A 24,373-nucleotide genomic window follows, 5' to 3' on the forward strand; every position below is an offset into this window, starting at 1 on the left:
GTACCTACACCACATGGACTGCAGCGGTTCAAGGAGGTGGTTCTTGGGGATGGACAATAAACTCTGGTCTAGTCAGCGACGTATACATCTCATGAATGAATAAAGAGAAGGTTTTACTGCTAATTTCCAGACTTTTAAAAATTGAATTCAAACTCTCAATTTCCAATGAACTAATGTTCTGGAGATAATTAGTCCAATATCATCACCACTTCATTGGCATTCAGGCCTGTCTTTGCGGAGTTCCTACTGGTCACACAGGTACAGGCCAAAAACCTGGCAATAGCTGGGCACTGCCAGCAATCTCACCCAAGAAACACAAGGATAGAAGTATCAAACTTGTACATTGTGGGCAGAGATACACAATTGACACAGAATTACACAGGAACTGCTAGAGGTGAAATGACCTGCTACCATTCCAGTAGTCACACGATACAGTGACAATGGAGTTCTTGACTAATCCTAACATCAATCAGTCAATAAGAGACTCGGATATGAGACAATAAAAACTCCCAGTCATGGGGATCTTTTGGAATCATAGGTCAAAGTCAACCCACTCCTCCCAAGCGTGTTGCACCCGCCACATACCAGAACTCAAGTTACTTGTATCCCAAGATGTTACTTTTTGAAAATAAATCTATTCAATTTGCATTTGAATGAATCAACACTAATTTCTCCCACTGTCTGCTCAGGGATACCTGTTCTGCAGAGTGACCACTGGCTTCTACCAGAGTGGCCACTGGAAATCTGCCAGAGCAGCAACTTGGCTCGCACCAGAGCGGCCACTGGCTCGCACCAGAGCGGCCACTGGCTCGCACCAGAGCGGCCACTGGCTCGCACCAGAGCGGCCACTGGCTTTCACAGATTGACACTGCCTCTTACCGTGCACAGCTCAGTGCGCAGTTGCTGGTTTAGGTTGCTAGACTCGACCAGTCGAGATTCCAACGCCTGAATCTTCTCCTCTTTAATCTCTAGTGTTTTCTTCAGCGTTGATTCAATCTTGGTCTCCAGGATCTTGTATTTGCTGAAAAATAAGAAAAATCAGCGTGTTTTTGTTTTGAAGTTCAGACCTCAACAATTCTTTGGTTAAGTTCAGAACCACGCCATGCTGGGGAGACAGGAGTTTTCTTTCCCTCAGCCTCATGGGAACCCGTTCCTCCTGCTCCCCCCCGCGCAAGGTCAGTAAACCCAGGACAAGGAGTTGGATTACGATCAAAATGATTAAACTCAAGACTATGATCAATGTCCTGTGCAGATTGCGCAGTGTGGTAAATAAGATTGGCGAGGGCAGATAGCCGTGTGTGAATATGATGCAGTGGGGGTAATGGCGACCCGGTCAGCAAAGGGCAGGATGGGGTATTAAATATTCCTGGGTACAAGATGTTCCGAGGTGGAAACGGCAGGAAAGGGGGTGGATTAATTAGAATTGCAGTGCTGACCAGAGAGAGGATATCGCAGGGTGCAAAGGTGCAATCGCATTTAAACTCATGTTCAATTGAAAGAGAGAAGTTTACTCATTATAAAACAGTGAGTGCCTTCCAAACAACTGTTGAGGTAATTTTTGATCACTTTGGGGCATGGCCAGTAGATGGCAGGCTTCACTCCATCATGGGCACTCCAATCTCAGCCAGTCTGCTCCACACACCTGATCAAGGAGCAACACAGACGCCAATTGCAGCTCGATGACCCACGGGTCAAGCTGGCCCAGCCCGTGGGCAGCTGCAGCCCAGCTGACAGCTAGTGGCTTCAGAGGACACATCACAGCCTCATCACCACACTCACTCTCGCAAAACAACATATTTTTCACTCTTACGCTCATACACAGGGACTTGTTCCCTGCGAACAAAAGGGGGTGGGATTCTCCGTTTCTGAGACTAAGTGTTCACGCCAACGGAGAACCCGTGGATTCTTACGACAGAAAAACCGGTGCCGCATCTTGACCTAGTCAGCAACCGCTGAGGGGCTAGCACCAGTGCCGCGTGGAACACAATCGATTCCAATGAAAAATGGTGCAGGATATGGCGGGTCCATGATGGACACTCGCAGGGCTGACAAGCTGTAGCCGCACATACACATCACACTCGCACGCAAAAAAGGTAGCACTGGTTGTGATGGAGCACACCCATACAGCTGTGGGTCGTCTGGAACGAGAGGGCACCCCCAGGGGGACACTGATATGACCCGTGGCACCAGGTTCAAAGCAGGCTGTTAGCAGTGTGCGCAACTGCATGACAGCCTTGCCGGCTGCGGCAATGGTGCTCCGTGTCCGTCCACCCTGGCCACCCCCCACTGCTCCCCCCAGCCCTGGCAGAAGCCCCCTGGCCAGCGGCACAACTGTCAGCAAACTATGGCCATGTTGGACATTTTCCGTGCCCCCTCTCTCTCCCTCAGCAGCCGCCACGCCGGTTTCACGATTTATAAAAGCACCAGTGAAGCACATCATCTGGAACTCAGCCCATCGGAGGCGGATAATCACGGAGGCCCTGGAGAGTACCGGGCCGGGCGAGCTAACGATATGCAAACAGTGACTACTGTACGTGCGGAGTGAAATGCATTGACGCCTTTTTCGAGGTGACAGAGAATCGCGATTGCGCGGTTTTGACAGTGGAAACTAATCCCCGCCAAATCGCACTTCCCGGTTTTGCTGTCGGCTAACGGAGAATCTTGCCCAAGGAATATGTTCAAACCTTGCTGCTTTTTTGAATTACCCGGAAGCTTGGGGAGCCTATAGTTCTCCATTGCAACACTGTGGCCAATTAGAATTGAGTTGCCAACCAATGAACACCCCCTTATCTCCTACAGTTCAAACTGTTGTGATTGTTTGAAATTTGGTATTCTTGCCTTTGTCCTGATGAGGGTGAAATGAAAAGCTTCAGCAGCATGCCTCTCTTTTCAGTAATACTCAACAAATTCTTTGTAAGACAGCAATGAAGCTGAGAAGAGAAGCCAGGGACATCTCAGTGAAAGAGGGGCAAGTGGAAGAAAGAAAAAGTAAAAGATCCTGTATTTATGCAGCACCTTGCATGCCCTCAGTTTTATAGCCAGTGGAGATACGTCTGAAATATGCGGGGTAATTTAATCCAGGTGACGGGGTCTTGCCTGCCTGCCACAGAGCCAGTGAGAGTCCTCATCTCTTCATCACAGGAGTGGGTCGAGTGAACCTTCTCTGAACTGCTGCTAAAGCAATTATATCTTTTTCTTAAATAAAGAAACTAAAGCCACACGCAGTACTCCGGATGTGGTCTCACCAAGGTCCTGTACAGCTGCAGTAAAGCTTCCCAGCTTTTATATTCCATTCCCCTTGCAATAAACACCAACATTCCATTTGTCTTCTTCGTCACTTCCTGTACCTGCAGACTAACCTGTTGTGATTCATGTACCAGGACGCCCCGATCCCTCTGTACCTCTGAGTATTACAATCTGTTTCCATTTAAATAATATACTGCTTTCCTAATCTTCCTGCCAAAGTGAACAAGTTCACATTTATCCTCGCTATACTCCATCTGCCAGATTTTTGTCCACTCACTTAACCCGCCTATATCCCCTTGCAAACTCTCGACCTCCTCTTGGTAACTTACTTTCCTATTTTGATGTCATTGGCAAATCTAACCACCATACATTTACTCCCTTCATCCAAGTCATTGATATAGATTTTAAATAGTTGAGGACTCTTAATTTTTCACTCTGTAAATAAATGTCAGACTGAGTAATTATTGGCTCCAATTCTATCCTTCACTAATTTTCTTTCTTTGAAAAGGAACGAGTTGACCCAGAAGTACACATTCAATAGGCTCTGTGGTGACTTATGAACCATTACATGCATGGCAGATAATGGAGGACAGACTCGAGGACGTATTCTTCTGTATTCTTGTATAATCAGATGACTCCAATAGAATGAGGTGTCTTACTTATCATCGTTGTTGTGTTCCTCTTGTAGAAGTCTTTCTGTGGTGAGACCAATTTTCTCCAACTCCTGGTTAAGCTTTTCCAATTCATTGGACAGCTGCTGGCTCTTGAGTTTCTCATGGACAAGTTCCTGGGACACAGACGGACAGATTAGGTCAGATCAACGTTAAAAGTTCACCAACATTAACGCACTGGTAATCCACATAATCAGAGAAGTCGAGAGAAAATAACCCAGAGCAGGTTCTGGTTCCCAAGAGGCACTTGTAGAGTACAATGTACATATAAAAGAGAAGGTGGAGGATGCAGAAAAGATTCATGAGGATGATACCAGAACAGCGGGGCTACACCTATCACAAGAGGATAAACAGACTGGGTCTCTTTTCCCTCGAAAAGTGAAGGCTGAGGGGTGACCTGATAGCGACTCTTAAAATTGTGAAAGGTTTTATAGAACAGGCACAGAGTGTTTCTACTTGTGAGCAGAGTAAAACTAGAAGCATCAGTATAAAATATTCAACAAAAAAATCCACTTGGGAGTAGTGAGAATGTGAAACTCACCACCACAAGGAGTAGTCGCGGTGAACAGCATTAGATACGTTTAAGGGGAAGGTTGCTAAACATGTGAGGGAAAAGGGAACAGAGGGTTACGCTGGTCGGGTTTTTAAAATTCATTTACGGGATGTGGGTGTCGCTGGTTAGGCCAGTATTTATCGCCCATTCCTGGCTGCCTTCTAGAGAAGGTGCCGGTGAGCTGCCTTCTTGAACTGCTGCAGTCCATGATGTGTAGGTACACCCATTGAGCTGTTAGGGAGGGGGCTCCAGGAAGCTGCCCCAGTGACAGTGAAAGAACGGCAATATATTTCCAAGTCGGGATGGTGAGTGACTTGGAGGGGAACCTCCAGGTAGTGGGGTTCCCTGGTATCTGCTGCCATTGTCCTTCATTGTCCTCCATTGTAGTGGTCATGGGGTTGGAAGGTGTTGTCGAAGGAGCCTTGGTGAGTCCCTGCAGAGCATCATGTATATGGCACCCACAGCTGCCAGTATTCATCGGTGGCGCAGGGAGTGAATGTTTGTGAAAGGGGTGCCAATCAAGCGAGGCTGTTTAGCTTCTTGAGTGGTGTTGGAGCTGCACTCATCCAGGCAAGTGGGGAATGTTCCATCACACTCCTGACTTGGCCTTGTGGATGGTGGCCAGTTTGGGGAATCAGGAGGTGAGTTACCCACCGCAGAGTTCCTAGCCTCTGACCTGCTCTTGTAGCCACTGTATTTATATGCCTTATCTAGGGGCTCAGCAAGTTCTGGAGCACAAGTCTTCAGTACTATTGCCGGAATGTTGTCAGGGCAGTATCCAGTGCCTTCAGCCGTTTCTTGATATCATGTGGAGTAAATTGAATTGGCTGAAGACTGGCATCTGTGATGCTGGGGACCCCAGGAGGAGGCCGGAATAGATCGTCCACTCGGCATTTCTGGTTGAAGATTTTTGCAAATGCTTCAGCCTTATCTTTTGCACTGATGTGTTCGCCTCCTTCATCATTGAGGATGGGGATATTTGCGGAGCCTCCAGCTCCAGTGAATTGTTTAACTGTCCACCACCATTCATAGTTGGATGCAGAGTTTAGATCTGATCTGATGGTTGTGGAATTGCAAAGATGTGCAGGTTAGGTGGATTGGCCATGTTAAATTGCCCCTTATTGTCCAAAGATGTGCAGGTTAGGTGGGGGTACAGGGATAGGGTGGGGGAGTGGGCCTAGGTGGGGTGTTCTTTCAGAGGGTAAGTGCAGATTCAATGGGCCGAATTGCCTCCTACTGCACTGTCAGAATTCTATGGTCTGCTAGGGATGTGGATTATATATCCGTCTAAATCAACAACAAACATTGACACTCCTCTTAGACGTTAAGTTCATGTGTCAACCACTCTCTATCAAGATGTTCTTCACGTATCAGCCCAACCCTTGGTAATTCTGGAGTTGTCTTTCCTACATGGAGTATCTCATACATACAAGGTTCCTTCTCAATCAACTGCTTTTCAGCTACAGAACCAAAATTTTTTTTAATCCTCTATATTACCTCTCAGGTTCGAATGGTTTTGATAACAAAGATGGACATGGTACTCCAGGTTTGGCCTGGCCAAGCATAGACCTCCTCTAACTCTTACCCTGACCCACACGTTTCTGCTTTATCTCAATAGTTCAACATTCTGTTCATTGTTGCTCACTGTGGCTGAACATGTTACAACACTGCAGTCTCCGAAAGTTTTCTGGATCTCTGAATTACATTTCCACCCACTCATGGGGCATGCTGCCTGTTTTTCCTTCCTTCTTTATATATACCAGCATTGAATTTCATCTGCTATTGTTCGACTGACTTGGGTGTTACCAAGTTCATTCTGTGCATCCTCAATACCAACTGCCTTGCTCCACACGTTTATTAAGAATTTCACCAGTTTGAGCTTCTGAATACAGAACTTTACCAAGGTCCCAGCTTCAATTGCTGGCAGGCTGTCTAGCTCCTTGACCTCCCCTCCTACACCTAGAACAGTGTGTCTATAAATGGGAGGCATGATTAAATGTTATCATTCCAGTCAAGCTTGCCTGCCAAATAAACCAGCTTTAAAGTCAAAAATTCCAAACAAAAAATGGTCTCCTTCCTTCTATCTCTTATTTCTTTGCCTCGCTTACTCCAGGTCGGCCCTTCACAAACCCTCCAAAGATTTCAACACTTTAGATATAAAATAATTGCCATAGTCCCAGATGACCGTAGGCTGCTTTCCCCTTTGAAAGGTGGCGATTTAACCGGAGGGTCACCAAACCTCAGGTGAGGGGCAAGGTTGAGAAGGCGGGGCCTTGATGAATAAACTCTACCGGTACGGGAATTGAACCCGTGCTGCTGCCTCACTCTGCATCACGAACCAGCTGTCCAACCAACTGAGCTAAACCGACAGTCTCATTTTGAACTGTTCATATTCACCTCAGAGATTTTCTGCCCCTTTCCCCCCCCTTTCCTATTCTCTCCTCCTGCTGCAATGAGAACATGGGGTTGGGTTAACTCTGGCAATCTTCTCTCAATATTCATGCAGAGGGTCAAGAGTGATACTGGCAGGATTATCAAAGATAAATCCCACTCCAGTCTTGTCCTTCACCGACTGAAATTGGCATCCGAGGATCACTTTTTACATGTACATGGTCTATCTGCCTCAGTGCCATAGTGGCTAAATCAGGAAACCAGAAGCAAGACAAATCAACACTTGCCACATTTGGGGATCGGTACAAGAAGGTGTGGACCCTGGGGCGTAATAGTTTGTGTTCTTGTCTCTGAACCAGAAGCTCCAGGTTAGAGTCCCACTCCAGGACTTAATGGCCAAGGGTGCCAACATGGCCAAAGAAGTTAAGTATCTCATGTCAATCCTTCCACCACCTGCTAATGGCAGGCGATATGGGAGAGATTCCTGGCCAGCCGTGAGATGGAAAGAAATTGAAACCTCTACTATCCCATAGCTGCCAACCACAGTGCAACACGCGTGTAAAAGTGTTCACCACCACTGAAACTCAGACTCCGAGTGAACTGGAACACACCACCACAAGAAGGTGCCTGCATTTACTCCCGTGAAAGAGATCTAATCAAATTGAGGGATCATTCAGCATCAGTAAAGGCCGCTTATCACCAACCTCTCTCAGCGTCACCAGTGTCCTCTTATTAATTGTAGCTTGCTTGAACAGTTCTTTATTGTCAACTTCCAGTTCCTTCACCTTGCTTGTGGTTTCCTTGTATTTGCCCACTTCCTTTTCCAGTGTTCTCTTTTCCTTCTCCATGCTCGATAGTTTTAGACTATTCTCGTCCAAGATGGCATCTTTCAGTTCCACCTGCTGCCACAAGCGTTTGTTCTCTTTGTCCAACGTCTTCTTGTCCTTTTCCAGTTGTGCAGCTTCGTGCTCCATCACCTTGTTGTCCTTTTCTAGTTTCTCCAGTCTTTTGCTGGATATCTTCAACTCATCCAAACTCTTCTGTAGAATGTGATTCTCGTTCTCGGTCTCCTGCAGCTCCTTCTCCAGTTGCTGGATCTTTGTGTTGGTGTTATCCAGGGACTGTTGCAGTCTCTGGTTTTCCGAATCCAGGCTTTGATAGCTAATCTCCAACCGTTCCGATTTCCGAGTCGAAGCCCTCAACAGTTCCACATTTTTCCTCAATTCGTCCTTCTCCTTTTCCAGTTCTCGGTTCTCCATTTCCACTTTGATTAGTTTTGTTCTCGTGAACTTTAATGTCTCCACCATCCTCCTCAACTCCAAGTTCTCCTCATCTAACTGCTTATTGTCATTCTCTACACTTTCCAACTTGATCGACACGTTCTGCAAACTATTGAGAGACTTCCTGAGTTTGCTGTTCTCCAACTCGAGGTTGGAATTCTCTTGCTCAAGGAGCCCAACGTTCTCGCTGGTGATCTTCAAGGAAGCCACATGCTTCTGAAGTTGCTCATTCACTTGCTCAAGTTTGTGAACATCTTTCTCCAGTTCTTCTGCCTTTTCCTCCTTCTCTTGGTAGTGTAGGAGCTCCTTGTGAGCTTGTTTCTTTTCAAACTCCAGTTTGGCCAGCTTGCCACTCGTCTCTGTGACAGTCTCATGAAGGATTTTGTTCTCCTTCTCTACGTTCTTTACTCGAGCATCTGCGTTGATTTGGGAACGTTCCCGGAGAGAACAGACCGTCTGCTTCAAGTGTTCATTCTCTTCCTCCAGCTCCTTCACCTGGAGAGAAAGGATCAGAGAAAGTGTCAGAAATAGTCACAGAGACCGAAGAAAATTAAAATTGTGAGGAGTCAAGTGTCAGAATAAAGGTCAGAATCATGGTCCTAACCCCTGGGATTTTACTTTCCCCACACAGAGAGTTGGCATGAACTGGAACTCGTTACATGAAAGTTTGATGGATTCGGATTCCACAGGAAATTCCAAAAGGCAACTAGACTTGTATTTAAATTTGACTGATTAGTGGGGTAATGAGGGAAAAAGCTGGGGGCATGTGATTAAATTGGATAGCTCTCTCAAGGGGCCAACACAGGCATGATGGGCTAAATGGTCTCTTTCCTTGTTATGAAGTTCTATGACTCAAGGGCGGCACGGTGACACAGTAGTTAGCGCTTCTGCCTCATGGCGCCGAGGACCCAGGTTCGATCTCAGTTCCATGTCATTGTCCATGTGGAGTTTGCACATTCTCTCCGTGTCTGCGTGGGTCTCACCCCCTTAACCCCAAAAGATGTGCAGGGTAGGTGAATTGGCCACACTAAATTGCCCCTTAATTGGAAAGAAAGAATTGGGTATAAAAATAAAATTCTATGACCCTGAGGTGAGAGCAAAAAGCAAGTCAACAGGAGGCACTGTACCTCCAGAGCAATGGAACTTTAGTACTTGAAGGTGACCCAACATACACTACTTTTGTACCTCCTCTAAGGAGCAGTTAGAAAAACATGAGAGTAGATTATTGGCCAGATATCTTTCGAATGAACAATGGGGGAATACGTCTTCTTTGTCAATCAATATCAGTCAAATATCTATTCCAGAAAAATCAGGTGCTTTTAAAAGTCAACATTGTCTATCAGATTCTGCTTGTGCAAGGGATGAATGAATTTTGGATTTTGTGCCACTATAGAATAAAGTTTTCATCCACGATAACACTTGGTCAGAGCAGTTTGGCTTCCCTATCCTCTCAATGCTGCCGCCCTTCAAGGAGCTTCCTCGTTGAAACACAGTGTCATAATATTATGGTGGATTCGCCGTTTTGTACTTTCACACACACTTTCCACCCCTTGGGGAATAGTGGGGGAAGTGCTGGAAGGTTTAGCAGGGTGATTAGCACGCTTTTAAACGACATCAGGAATGCTCCTTCTGTCACCAATAAGTCCTGGGCCGAGACTTGAACCTAGAACTTTGGTTCTAGCACTCCACCCCCTGCAGCTAGACAATCAACAACTCAAGGTGTTCTACAGAAGCATAATCAAACAAACCTCGGCACTGAGTCACGCAAGTCACTCGTTTCTAAAAGGAGGAAAGGGGTGGGAAGGTGCAGGGAGAGAATTCCACAGCTTAGGGTCTAGTCAGCTGGAGGCATGGCTATTAATGATGAAGCCATTTTCTAAAATGTGTTCATTCACAGCAAGTGAGGCATTGGTGCCTCGGCCAACCCTAATTGCCCTTGAGAAGGTGGTGGGCGGCCACCTTCTAGAACCGCTGCAGCCCATGTGGTGTAGGAACACCCAGAGTGCTGTTAGGGAGAAAGTTCCAGGACCGTGAACTAGAAATAATAAAGGAACGTTGATATATTTCCAAGTCAGGGTGGTGTATGGCTTAAAACAAAAAAACAAAGGGAAGTACAGCGCAGGAACAGGCCCTTCGGCCCACCAAGCCTGCACCGACCATGCTGCCCGTCTAACCTAAAACCTTTTACACTTGCGGGGTCGGTGTCCCTCTATTCCCATGAAATTAATTTTTGTCAAGACGCCTCTTAAATGTCACTATTGTACCTGCTTCCACCACCTCCACCTCCTTCGTTAGCAAGTTCCAGGTACCCACTACCCTCTGTAAAAAAAACTTCCCTCGCACATCTCCTCAAAACTTTGCCCCTCACACCTTAAACCTATGTCCCCTGGTAATTGGCTCTTTCACCCTAGGAAAAAGCTTCTGACTATCCACTCGGTCCATGCCCCTCATCATTTTGTAGACTTCTATCAGGTCGCCCCTCAACATCCGACGTTCCAGTGAGAACAAACCAAATTTATCCAACCTCTCCTCATAGCTAATGCCCTCCAGGCAACATCCTGGTAAACCTCTTCTGTACCCTCTCCAAAGCCTCCACATCCTTCTGGTAGTGTGCTGACCAGAATTGAACACCATAATCCAAGTGTGGCCTAACTAATGTTCTATACAGCTGCAGCATGACTTGTCAATTTTTAAACTCAATGCCCTGACCGATGAAGGCAAGCATGCCGTGTGCCTTTTTGACTACCTTCTCCACCCGCATTGCAACTTTGTGACCCGAGTACATGTATACCCAGATCCCTCTGCCCGTCAATACTCTTAAGGGTTCAGCCATTTACTGTCTATTTCCCATCTGTATTAGATCTTCCAAAATGCATTGCCTCATATTTGTCCGGATTAAACTACACACATTTCTGCGTAATCAAAGGTCCACCTTTTTTTAGATACAAATCATTACACGTGACACCTACTTTCCTTTTAATTGAAAATGTGTACAAAGCATTGTGAAATTTGAAAACCTCCACATTAAAGGAATTTGAAAAGAGTGTTGGTTTCGATAGGTATGAGGTGGAAGGCACATAACAGAAAAAGATTTTCCTGCAATCTATTCCTTGGCCCAAACATTTTTTTCCCAATTCATTCATAGAATTTGGATGTCACTGGAAATTCAATAACTTATTGCCCATCTCTAATTGTCCTTGAGAAGAAGGTGACAAGTGTCTTCTCAACGACGGAGTGGTTTGCTAGGCCATTTCAGAGGCAGTTAAAAGTTAACGACATTGCTGCGGGTCTGGAGTCAGACATAGGCAAGAATGGTACGGATGGAAAGTTTCCCTCCCTAAAAGGCTTGATGGGGAACTTGCAGATGGTGGTGCGATTGCCCTAGGTGGTAGAAGATGTGGGTTTGGAAGGTGCTAAAGGAGCCCTGTTGAGTTGCTCCAGTGCATCTTGAAGACAGTACATCACTCAATGGTGGAGGGGGAGCCAATCAAGCTAGCTGCTTTGTCCTGGATGGTGTCGATCCTCTTGAGTGTTGTTGGAGCTGCACTCACCCAGGCAAGTGGAGAGTATTCCATCATACTCCTGACTTGTGCCTTGTCGATGGTGTACAGGCTTTGAGGAGTCAGGAAGTGAGTTAATCACTGCAGAATTGGCAGCCTCTGACCTGCTCTTGTAACCACTATTTATATGGCTAGTCAGTTTCTGATCAATGGTAACCCCCAGGGTGTTGATAGTGGGGGATTCAGAGATATAATGCCATAAGACCGTAAGACATAGGAGCGGAAGTAAGGCCATTCGGCCCATCGAGTCCACTCCACCATTCAATCATGGCTGATTTCAACTCCATTTACCCACTCTCTCTCCTTGTCCTTAATTCCTCGAGAAATCAAGAATTTATCAACTTCTGTCTTAAAGACACTCAACGTCCCGACCTCCACCGCCCTCTGTGGCAATGAATTCCACAGACCCACCACTCTCTGGCTGAAGAAATTTCTCCTCATCTCTGTTCTAAAGTGACTCCCTTTTATTCTAAGGCTGTGCCCCCGGGTCCTAGTCTCCCCTGCTAATGGAAACAACTTCCCTATGTCCACCCTATCTAAGCCATTCATTATCTTGTAAGTTTCTATTAGATCTCCCCTCAACCTCCTAAACTCCAATGAATATAATCCCAGGATCCTCAGCCGTTCATCGTATGTTAGGCCTACCATTCCTGGGATCATCCGTGTGAATCTTCGCTGGACCCGCTCCAGTGCCAGTATGTCCTTCCTGAGGTATGGGGCCCAAAATTGCTCACGGTATTCTAAATGGGGCCTAACTAATACTTTATAAAGCTTCAGAAGTACATCCCTGCTTTTATATTCCAAGCCTCTTGAGATAAATGACAACATTGCATTTGCTTTCTTAATTACGGACTCAACCTGCAAGTTTACCTTTAGAGAATCCTGGACTAGGACTCCCAAGTCCCTTTGCACTTCAGCATTATGAATTTTGTCACCGTTTAGAAAATAGTCCATGCCTCTATTCTTTTTTCCCCAAAGTGCAAGACCTCGCACTTGCCCACGTTGAATTTCATTAGTCATTTCTTGGACCACTCTCCTAAACTGTCTAAATCTTTCTGCAGCCTCCCCACCTCCTCCATACTACCTGCCCCTCCACCTATCTTTGTATCATTGGCAAACTTAGCCAGAATGCCCCCAGTCCTGCCATCTAGATTGTTAATATATAAAGAGAACAGCTGTGGCCCCAACACGGAACATTAAGGGGTAATGGTTAGATTCTCTCCTGTTGGAGATGGTCATTGTTTAGCACTTGTATGGCACGAGTGTCAAGGAAGCACAAGAGGCCAGAATAGGAGCTGCAGGGATTTGGGTGGCTTGCGATTACTGGGATAGGGAGGGGCGAGGTCCGCTTTCACTGTAACTATCTACTATTTGTTTTTGCCTACAGTGTACGTAGTGTGTACGTTTCCTTAGCCGCAGAAAAATACTTTTCACTGTACTTCAGTACATGTGACAATAAATTAATCAAATGAAAGCAAAATCAAGAGAGTTTGGAAATCGAGGTGTTGTCAGAGAGACAATTATAGATTGGCGAGCACAGTGGTGGTAGGTGTATGGGATTGGTGGGGGCTAAGATGCGCTTACGTTTATTGTAAGGAGGGAAACAGAAGCAAAATGCATTTCAGAGTGGCGCAGCTGTTAGTATAACTGCCTTTAATGATCACTGCAGCTGCTTATTGATGTTGTTCCGTTTTACCTGTCTCTCTTTTTCAGCTCGGAGAGTCTCCATACGTCCCTTTAACTGGCTTTTGTCTTGCAGAAGTTCCTCACTCAGGGTGCCCATGTCTTGGTTACTCTGTTTCTCCTGGTCGAGTTCGGACTGAAGTTGCCGCAACTGAAAAGAAAGTCGCGATCAGAAACAGATTTGGTCAACATGGAAGAAAGGTTGGCAATTCTATAGCACCTTTCACTACCCCAGGACAGTCTAAAGCACTTTACAACCGACTAAGTGCTTTTCAACTGCTGTTGCAATGTAGGCTGTCAACTTGTGCACAGCAGGATTGCACGCACAGTAATGTGTTGAAGATTAGAAGCTCTGGTTTTAGTGCCAGTGGTTGAGGAATAAATGTTGGCCAAGGCACTGGGTAGAACTCCCTGGCTCTTCTGTGAACTGGCGCCATGGCATCTTTCAGTTCCACCCAAGAGGGTAGGTAGGGCCTCAGTTTGACTGTGTCATCAAAGGATGACGCCCCTGACATTGCAGCACTCTCCCGGTACTGCACTGAACCATCTGCCTGGATTAAGCGTACAAGTTCCGACTGTGCAACTTAAACCCATGACCTTCAGATTCAAAGGCGAGTGTGCTACCAGCTTGCCTGTGAGTGAGAATGGAAAGGCACTGATCCAATAGAGTACGTAAAAGTTCATATGCCCCAGTGCAATCTCTTATGGTGGGGTGGGGTCGGGTGGGAGGGAAACAGATACTTTTGGCTACAGCAACATTCAAAAGCAGCCTGAAATTAATATTCACTGAATTGCTTGGCTCAATAATGATTGGTGTGCCCAAGGCTTCCTAGACTGCATGTCCATAATGTCCAGATTCCTGTTTCAACCTTAAATATTGCTGAAAAGAGAGATGTGTTGCTGAAGCTTTACAACTTGCACTCAAAAGGTCAAATTCAAGAATACCAAATTTCAAATGATCACGACAATTTACATTACAGGAGGAAATAGTGCTGATTGGTTGGCAAATCAAACGATGGTCAGAGCGTTGCCATGGAGAAAGCAACGAGGAACATTTGGCTCCCCAAGATCCTGGGTAATTCAAAAAGGCTTGAACATATTCATTTTGTTTGTAGAGAACGGGTCCCTGCATATAAATGTGCCATTTCCCAAAAGCATAAATGAGCCACATCACAAACTCAACTGATTATCTTAAGAATAACAACTTTGTTATTGTAGATATTGACACACTCAGGATTGTTCAACAAATGCTGCTCAAGGTCATCACGGTGGCGCAGCGAGTCGCACTGCTGCCTCACGGCGCTGAGGTCCCGGGTTCGATCCCGGCTCTGGGTCACTGGCCGTGTGGAGTTTGCACATCCTCCCCGTGTTTGCGTGGGTCTCGCCCCCACAACCCAAAGATGTGCAGGGTAGGTGGATTGACCACGCTAAATTGCCCCTTAATTGGAAAAAATGAATTGGGCACACTAAATTTATACAAAAAAACAAATGCTGCTCAATCACAGAACCACATCTACCAGTAGACATTTTGCATACGCGGGCTGGTTTAGTACAGTCTGTACTCTGCAAACAACCAAAACAAACTTGCTGTTTGATTCAATCAACCGATATTTCAAACCTTTATGGTGAGAAGCTCGCGCTCTTTCTCCACCTCCACAATTCTGGCATTGCTTTCTTCCACTGCCAGTAAACTTTGCTGGAGCTTCTGAACGTCGTGTTCCAGACTCTGGTTCTCCATCTCCAGCTTCAGGATCCGGCTCGATGCCGACTCATTCATCTCGAGAACAAATGACTTGCGACTAGCTGCAAAAAGATAAAATACAAAGGGGAGACTTATTAGAGACGTTTAAAAATGAGCAGCAGCAGCATCGATAAAGGAAATAATGAGGAGCTGTTTCCACACCAATAACCAGGGGGCTCAGATTTAAGGTAATCGGAATAACAATCAGAGGGGAGGGGAGGAGGATATTTTTATGCAGCGAATTATTATGATCTGGAATGCATTGTCTGAAAGGGCAGCGGAAGTAACCTCAATAGTAATGTTCAAAGGGGAATTAATAAATACTTTGAGGACAAATATTTACAGGGCTACGGGGAAAAGGAAAGGGAATACAACTAATTGGAGAGCTCTTTCAAAGAGTTAACATAGGTATGATGGGTTGAATAGCTTTTTTTATCTGTGCTACAAAATTCTATGGTTCTGAGGAGAGGGCAGAGAAAGACAGTCAAAATGAGACACCATGATTTCGCCCAGCGCGACAGATCAGAAGTACACTAAAATTAAACAATACGAGATCTGTTGGTATATAGTGTTTCAACATGTAGATGGAGCATTTAGTGGTAATGTTGCTGGACTAGTATTCCAGAGGCCCAGGCTTATGTTCTGGGGACGTGGGTTCAAATCCCACCATGGCAGCTGTTGAATTTAATTCAACTAATAATTCATGGGCGCAATTCCCCCAAGAGGGAACACAGTCCCCTAGCAGGCGCGTTTAGCCGCGTGTTTATCCCGGAGTGCGCAGTGCATGCAGCTGGGTTCCTCTGAGATCCTGGTAGACCCCCACGAGTGCTGTTCCTGATCCTCTTTTGTGGGGGCCAGTGCTGAATGGCACTCACCTGAGGTTTTTGAGGCAAAGGGGATGAATCCCAAAGCCTCGGGTATCTGCACATTAGAGTGAGAATGACTGCCTCGCTCTAATATGCAGATTTGCCAAAAAGTGACCCCGCCCATTGTGGGCGGGATTTACATCGCAACGTCTCGCGAGGTCACGTTGGATTCCGCAAGGCGTTATGAACCGGGTATATCCCGGGGAGGGGGTCTCCTGGTTTTCATTGGTCAGGCTTCGCTGTGACAAGCTGCTTTTCTGGCGCAGCGTGGCCATTGGATGGCGCCCCGTGTCTCCAGCTCCATAGCTAAGTAAACCCACCTGTTCTATCACTTCTCGTCTGACTTTATTAAACAAACCGGCAGGGGGGTGGGGGCATAAGAATGGCATTTTTTATTCTGACGATCTCCACAGTCCAGCTTGTTTACGTTACGTTTACCCCTTTTTTATGGTTAAACTTTAATCCCTGAAACCAAAATCTATGCTCCAAAACACATGGACCACGAACTAGATATTCACAACACTTTGAACGGAAAGGGAACTAGGTCGTTCCATTCCGAAGGAGCTTTTTGTTGCAGGATTTAAAGAGCTCAGTTGCTTTCAGGGCTACGAGAAGACCCTTTGTTAGAAATCTAAGCTCCGATTAGGAGCTTGTTAACGGGGATTGCTGAAGGGAATGTTTGTTCGATCGTCAATTCATTTCTCATCCATTCTACAAGCAGTTGTTCAGTGTTGGAATAAAAGATTTTTATCCATCAAGGGGTTGTGCACATTATAAGAATTCTAATGAATTCCCTCTTGATTGAAATCACTGCCGCAGGTCAACATGCCAATGGAGTTCTGAGTAAAAGTTTCATTTTCAAATTAATCCTTTTTAAAATTTTACTCCATTCTCAGGATGTTTGCAAAGTTACAGGACGCGATCGAACGTCCACGTCGCACCTGACTCGCGAAGCAACAAGGCCGTTAGATCTCGCGAGTGGCCTCCTGTGAGATTTGCGACGCTGGGGATGCCTCACGGGATCTTGTTGGACCTTGGACCCCGTCGCGATCTGGATTTCACCCTCACTGGACGGGATCCAGATTGGCAGATTTAAGTGAGCAGTTCGGCAGTCTCACTCACATGTCTGTGCCAGAGTCTCCCAAGGCCCAGGATAGAACCCCTTTACACAGGAGGCCTTGCCATGGCGATGTTTGGTACTGGTGCACATAAACGTGGACCAGGTGTAACGGCGCCTGGAGGGTTCTCCCAGGCCATCACAGGCCCCCAGGTGGTCGGGCTCTGGGCAGGGTGGTACCCCGGCATTCCCACTGCCACCTGGGCCCTCCCTGGCAGTGTCACATGGCACTGCCAGGCTACCAATGCAAAGGTGACTGGGTGCCAGGTTGACACTGCCAGGGATCGGGTCCACGAGTATCCGGCCATTATGAGGTAGGGAGAGGTAAACTGGGGCATGGGGGGGGGGGGTTCCGGAAGCTGTGGTGGAGAGTCCGAGTGGGTCCTGAGATCAGCGGTACCCTGATCTCTTCCTGCATTGTTGATGAGCTCAGCTCAGTTTGTCGATGCAGGAAATGAAGTCAAGTGCGGCCTCGGTGGTGCGTTCCTCAGGAGGCCAAAAAAAAGAGGCCCCTTTGACACAAGATCGTTTTTGGTGCTCCAGGTGCCGTGAAACGCACCGCTACATGAGCCCAAAACAGGGTTTTTTCCCCCCGTTAAATTGTGCCCGTAAATTTTAGCGTCCTGCCCCTAGAGCATTTGTGACACAATTGGCTTTTTGGAGGGCAGTTAAGAGTCAACCATTTTGGTGCGGGACTGGAGTCACATTTAGGCCAGACCAGGTTTCCACCGCTAAAAACAAGGACGAGGGTAGCAGTTACAAGGTGAACACCACCACCTGCAAGTTCCCCTCCAAGTCGTGCAACATCCTCACTTGGAAATATATCTCTGTTGTTGGATCAAAATCTTGGAACTCCCTCCCCTAATATCACCGTGGGTGTAGCAACTCCACATGGACTGCAGTGGTTCAAGAAGGTAACTCAGCACCACTTTCTCACAGGCAATTAGGAATGGGTAATAAGTGCTGGCCTATCCAGCAATGCCCATTCCCTGTGAAAGAATTGTTAGAAAGAAAGTTGGGAAGCAGCCACGCTTTTGTGACAATCCGAAAGTTTCCATGGCCATTTTCATTGTCACCAGCTTTTTAAAACTGATTTCAAAGTCCCAAATTGTCACAGATTCACAGATGCACATGAACTCTCATCCATAGTTCTTATCTCTGAATCACTCGCACCACAAACTAATCGCTACACTGCTGGACTCTGCTTTCTTAAACACCACCCCCAGCATTATAGCATTAGAGTTCAATGACCTCTAGCCGCCATTTAATCAATGATTGAACAACTCAGTTACTCAAGCATTAAGTGAAACATACCATCCAGGAGGTCAGTGCTCTTTGACATCTGCTCGAGCTCCCAGCCCAGATGTGCAGACTCATTCATGCTCTGTTTCTTCTCAATTTCCAGCACCATGTTCTCCTCCAGAAGCTCTTCAATGCGTTTCCGATCGGTCTCCCGATCCTGCAAAACAGGGAAGGTGAACACAAGGACCTTAGGAGCACACCAGAATGCCAGGGAGTGGGATAGCTTGATCTTGGTTTCAGACAATGCTCGGCACAACATCGAGGGGCGAAGGGCCTGTTCTGTGCTGTACTGTTCCATGTCTGGAACTTGAGCCTTCAGCCAGAGCACAAGTGTCAGGTGGGTAACAGCAGACAATACCCAGCCACCTCCCAGCACATCCAACCATCAACCAATGAAAGCACCCATCACCAGGTCCACGCGGATGAGTGCGGTTCCACACTCAGTTAGCCAATCTCAGCTGGAGGGCTGTGACAATGGCTCACGGTTCCTGTTTGTAACCGGTCCACCTGGGTGATGCAAGTGTGAGCTCCCAGTGCGGAACATTGGAACAGGAGAGCCCATTCAGCCTAACCAGCTCATTCCACAATTCAATTAGATCATGGCTGATCCCTATCTAAACTACATCCACCCGCCCTGGTTCTGTAATCCGTGCCGAGGGAAAATCACAGGGGCTGTTTAGCACAGGGCTAAATCGCTGGCTTTGAAAGCAGACCAAGGCAGGCCAGCAGCACGGTTCAATTCCCGTAACAGCCTCCTCGACAGGCGCCGGAATGTGGCGACTAGGGGCTTTTCACAGTAACTTCATTGAAGCCTACTTGTGACAATAAGCGATTTTCATTAATTTCATTTTTTCATTCATGTGGAACTGGAGTCATATATAGTGCAGAACGAGCAGACATCAGGATAATCACAGAGTGAAGACCAGCGACTCACCACAGAACATAAATCCTCAAGAATACCCATGCATCTTTTAAGAACATCATAATCAAGAACCTCAATACTGAGATGTTAACACATTGTTGGCCTTTAATAATAGCTAGTCCAGTGTAACGGAAGAATTACCATCAGGTCCCGTGAGAATGTTGGGCAGCACTTACCATTTCAAGGTCCTGTAGTTTGGATTTGAGTTGCAGGTTCTCCTTCTCCAAGTCGTGCAGCTTGTCACATCGAGCTCGTGCTATGATCAGCTGCTCTTCCAGCATAGTCTTGGTCTCGATTAACACCATATTGTCTTCGCGAAGTTCCTACAAGAGAAATTCCGTTTAAAGTCCCTGTTGAGATATTCTCTAAGCTTTCCCCCATTCCCAAGTAAATTAAAATACTGCATTTTTGGAGCATTTCTGTACTGACTCGCTACTCAGTCTGAACGCAGTGACCTGTATAACTGTTCTGGTATCCATCATGCACGAGCCTGGTCACCAAGGGAATAATTTTACCCAAACCAGCCAGTAGGAAAGTGATGGATTTGGATCATCCACCCTCTCACACACTCCTCGAGTTTACTTTCTGTTAACTTCAATGGAGTGTAAAGCGGGGAGGGTGTAAACAGGAGGCTGAACTGCCGATCCCTATTTTGCCATGGCAGGAACATTAACACCCACCACCCCACTCCGTCCTTTAACAGTACCTTTGAGTGATTCAGCTATCAGCGGACATCTGAGAGTTGTACCAAAACTTTGCATTATTTACAATGGGTGGAATCTTGTATAGCCAATGGGGGTCTCGGCCATTGACTGGAAGCCGGTGAGAGCCCTGCGTTGCATCTTTGAGGAAGACCTGCCACATCTTACCTGGTCTGGCTTGCCTGCAAGTCCAAACCCACAACAATATGGTTGGTTGACTCTTAACTGCCCTTTCAAATGACCTAACAAGCCATTCGATTCAAGGACAATTAGGGATCTACAATAGATGCTAATCATGCCGATGACAACCACATCCCATTCAAAAATCAGGAAGCCAAAACTTGGTGTGTGTGTGCATGCACGCGTGCCCGTGCAGCCTGAGTGCACCCACGTGCGCGTGCAGTCCGTGGTGCGCGCACGTGCGCGTGTAGTCCGTGGTGCGCGCACGTGCGCGTGCAGTCCGTGGTGCGGGCGCGTGCAGTCCGTGGTGCGCGCACGTGCAGTCCGTGGTGCGCGCACACGCACGTGCAGTCCGTGGTGCGCAATCACGCGCGTGCAGTCTGTGGTGCGCGTGCAGTCTGTGGTGCGCGCAGGCGCACGTGCAGTCTGTGGTGTGTGGGGTGAGCGCGTGTGCGGGGTAAGCGGGGGGGGGGGGGCAAGCAGCTAAGTCCATCGATCAGGCACTGCTCCTCCCGCCACTCCCCAGTAAGAAACCAAACCCTGCCCGGGTTTGCTCGTCACGTTTCTCACATGATGAGTTAACACTAGCAGCTGCAGGGAAGCCCTTAAGTGGGCATTAATTACCCAATTAAGGGCCTCAATTGATGGCAAAGTGGGAAGTCCGCCACTGGGCCTTGCTGCCATGGATTGAATCGAGATAGAGACAGGGAAACCCCGCCACAAAACGTGCCGTGGTGGAGGGCACAGAATTCTGCCCACTGTTTTTCCTGGTTAGTCGTGTTTCTGTTAGTCCAGTACGGGCTGAAGGCAGAATATTGGCCAGGATATAGGGAGATCTCCTTACTGCTTTGTTAACAATAGTTTGTTACTCGGCAGGCTGGATGGAATTTGTGCTGACGACGGGTGGGATTTAGCATGCTACCCACCGCGTGCTTCGCAGCGGCGGGCCACGGCCTGCCATTGGCAAGTGGCAGCATCTTCTGGTCCGGCCACTGTCAACGGGGTTTCCCGCTGAATGCACCCCTCGTCGGGATGATCCCACCAGTGTGAACAATCAGAAATTGACAATGTAGCACACGCTCCCCACTACACTGACCTGGTTTGTAGATTCAAATTTCAGCTAAAACCGCAACAGTGGATATTACGGCCAATTTTAACTTTTGGTGCTGATGATTTCGACCACCATCAACCCACCCAATGTCCCCACCTTTTGAAGTCAGAGGAAGGGATATCATTATGTGTTGTTAGTCTGTGACCACTCATTATACATCAGCACCGAGTGTTAAAATCAGTTCCACTATTTCAACTCGGAAACTAAATTTGCTCTCAAGTTCAATCGGGAATTCAGGAAAACGGTCTTTACCAAGAGAGTGATTAGAATGTAGAGCAACACTGGCACAAGGAGTTGTTGGGGTGAATTTCATTATTATACAAGGGGAAGCTGAATAAACACATGAGAGAGAAAGCAAGAGAATGGTTCCTGGCAGGGTGTAATGAAGGATGAGAGGAGCTCATGAGGAGTTTAAACACCAGCAGAGCCCAGCTGGCCAGTTTCTACACAGCAGATTCCATACACAACAAATGCATTTGTACACTCACACACGTGCAGACACCATTTTTAATTTACACTGTGCCCTCTCTCTTAAAGGCAGCAGCAGCTAACTACTTATTATTTAGCTTGGCATAGAGCCAGTTGATAATGGCGCTGTCAGACTATCGACAACAAAGATGGGAACACTGCACAAACATTCTATATCTGCTTATGTCACCATGCAACCCGAGGAGGGACAGCTCTCCACCCAGACAGTCTCACATGACTATTAGCACTGACTTGCCCCATTTCAAGAGGGAGAGTCTTTTATGAAGACAGGGGCAGTCCACACCGAATTGTATTAAATGAAACAAAGGTTTATTTACATGGTTTAAGGTGCACTGCACCTGGTGGTACCCAACTGGGTCTGAGCAGCCTGGTCCATAACTGGCTGAATTTATATGCAATCTTAGTTTAGCTTCCCCCAACCCCTGAGTGAGGAAACCCGTATTCCACAAGGGACACGAGAAATGCAGATCCCACCCTGAAAGTCCAGTGCAGTGCAGGTTAAGACAGTCAATTATTTAATCAGGGGCACTATCCCCTCAATCTCACTGTTTAATCAGTGACCCTCCCTCAATCTCATTGTTTAATCAGTGACCCTCCCTCAAATCTCATTGTTTAATCAGTGACCCTCCCTCAATCTCATTGTTCAATCAGTGACCCTCCCTCAATTTCACTGTTTAATCAGTGACTCTCCCTCAATCTCAATGATTAATCAGTGACCCTCCCTCAATCTCAGTTTAATCAGTGACCCTCCCTCAATCTCACTGTTTAATCAGTGACCCTCCCTCAATCTCACTGTTTAATCAGTGCCCCTCCCTCAATCTCACTGTTCAATCAGTGGACCCTCCCTCATTCTCACTGTTTAATCAGTGACCTTCCCTCAATCTCACTGTTTAATCAGTGACCCTCCCTCAATCTCACTGTTTAATCGTGCCCCTCCCTCAATCTCACTGTGTAATTGTGCCCCTCCCTCAATCTCACTGTTTAATCAGTGCCGCTCCCTCAATCTCACTGTTTAATCAGTGCCCCTCCCTCAATCTCACTGTTCAATCAGTGACCCTCCCCCAATCTCACTGTTTAATCAGTGACCCTCCCTCAATCTCAGAGTTTAATCAGTGACCCTCCCTCAATCTCACTGTTTAATCAGTGACCCTCCCTCAATCTCACTGTTTAATCAGTGACCCTCCCTCAATCTCACTGTTTAATCAGTGACCCTCCCTCAATCTCACTGTTTAATCAGTGAACCTCCCTCAATCTCAGTTTAATCAGTGCCCCTCCCTCAATCTCACTGTTTAATCAGTGACCCTCCCTCAATCTCACTATTTAATCAGTGACCCTCCCTCAATCTCACTGTTTAATCAGTGACCCTCCCTCAATCTCACTGTTTAATCAGTGACCCTCCCTCAATCTCACTGTTTAATCAGTGAACCTCCCTCAATCTCAGTTTAATCAGTGACCCTCCCTCAATCTCACTGTTTAATCAGTGACCCTCCCTCAATCGCACTGTTTAATCAGTGACCCTCCCTCAATCTCACTGTTCAATCAGTGACCCTCCCTCAATCACACTGTTTAATCAGTGACCCTCCCTCAATCGCACTGTTTAATCAGTGACCCTCTCTCAATCTCACTGTTTAATCAGTGACCCTCCCTCAATCGCACTGTTTAATCAGTGACCCTCCCTCAATCGCACTGTTTAATCGTGCCCCTCCCTCAATCGCACTGTTTAATCGTGCCCCTCCCTCAATCTCACTGTTTAATCAGTGACCCTCCTCAATCTCACTGTTTAATCAGTGACCCTCCCTCAATCTCACTGTTTAATCAGTGACCTTCCCTCAATCTCACTGTTTAATCAGTGGCCCTCCCTCAATCTCACTGTTTAATCGTGCCCCTCCCTCAATCTCACTGTTTAATCAGTGACCCTCAATCGCACTGTTTAATCGTGCCCCTCCCTCAATCTCACTGTTTAATCAGTGACCCTCCTCAATCTCACTGTTTAATCAGTGACCCTCCCTCAATCTCACTGTTTAATCAGTGACCCTCCCTCAATCTCACTGTTTAATCAGTGACCCTCCTCAATCTCACTGTTTAATCAGTGACCCTCCCCCAATCTCACTGTTTAATCAGTGCCCCTCCCTCAATCTCACTGTTTAATCGTGCCCCTCCCTCAATCGCACTGTTTAATCAGTGCCCCTCCCTCAATCGCACTGTTTAATCAGTGACCCTCCCTCAATCTCACTGTTTAATCGTGCCCCTCCCTCAATCGCACTGTTTAATCAGTGACCCTCCCTCAATCGCAAGGTTTAATCAGTGACCCTCCCTCAATCTCACTGTTTAATCGTGCCCCTCCCTCAATCGCACTGTTTAATCGTGCCCCTCCCTCAATCTCACTGTTTAATCAGTGACCCTCCTCAATCGCACTGTTTAATCAGTGACCCTCCCTCAATCTCACTGTTTAATCGTGCCCCTCCCTCAATCGCACTGTTTAATCGTGCCCCTCCCTCAATCTCACTGTTTAATCAGTGACCCTCCCTCAATCTCACTGTTTAATCAGTGACCCTCCCTC

At 46.9% G+C, this 24,373-nt stretch overlaps 1 protein-coding gene across 3 annotated transcripts in view; it reads right to left on the minus strand.

Moving 5' to 3' along the window:
• The window catches only part of ccdc88c (coiled-coil domain containing 88C), a 312,840-nt gene that overhangs the window by 90,496 nt on the left and 197,971 nt on the right, over window positions 1–24,373 (minus strand). For all 3 annotated transcript variants that reach the window (XM_072494152.1, XM_072494150.1, XM_072494156.1), the window contains 7 exons: window positions 19,509–19,655; window positions 18,423–18,567; window positions 15,003–15,187; window positions 13,398–13,535; window positions 7,566–8,636; window positions 3,906–4,033; window positions 880–1,021 (listed from right to left, as the gene is read on the minus strand). In XM_072494152.1, the coding sequence (XP_072350253.1) occupies window positions 880–1,021; window positions 3,906–4,033; window positions 7,566–8,636; window positions 13,398–13,535; window positions 15,003–15,187; window positions 18,423–18,567; window positions 19,509–19,655 (1,956 nt within the window). The remainder of the gene's footprint in view (window positions 1–879; window positions 1,022–3,905; window positions 4,034–7,565; window positions 8,637–13,397; window positions 13,536–15,002; window positions 15,188–18,422; window positions 18,568–19,508; window positions 19,656–24,373) is intronic.

This window comes from Scyliorhinus torazame, chromosome 2, assembly GCF_047496885.1.
Source record: "Scyliorhinus torazame isolate Kashiwa2021f chromosome 2, sScyTor2.1, whole genome shotgun sequence".
Lineage (NCBI taxonomy): Eukaryota > Metazoa > Chordata > Chondrichthyes > Carcharhiniformes > Scyliorhinidae > Scyliorhinus > Scyliorhinus torazame.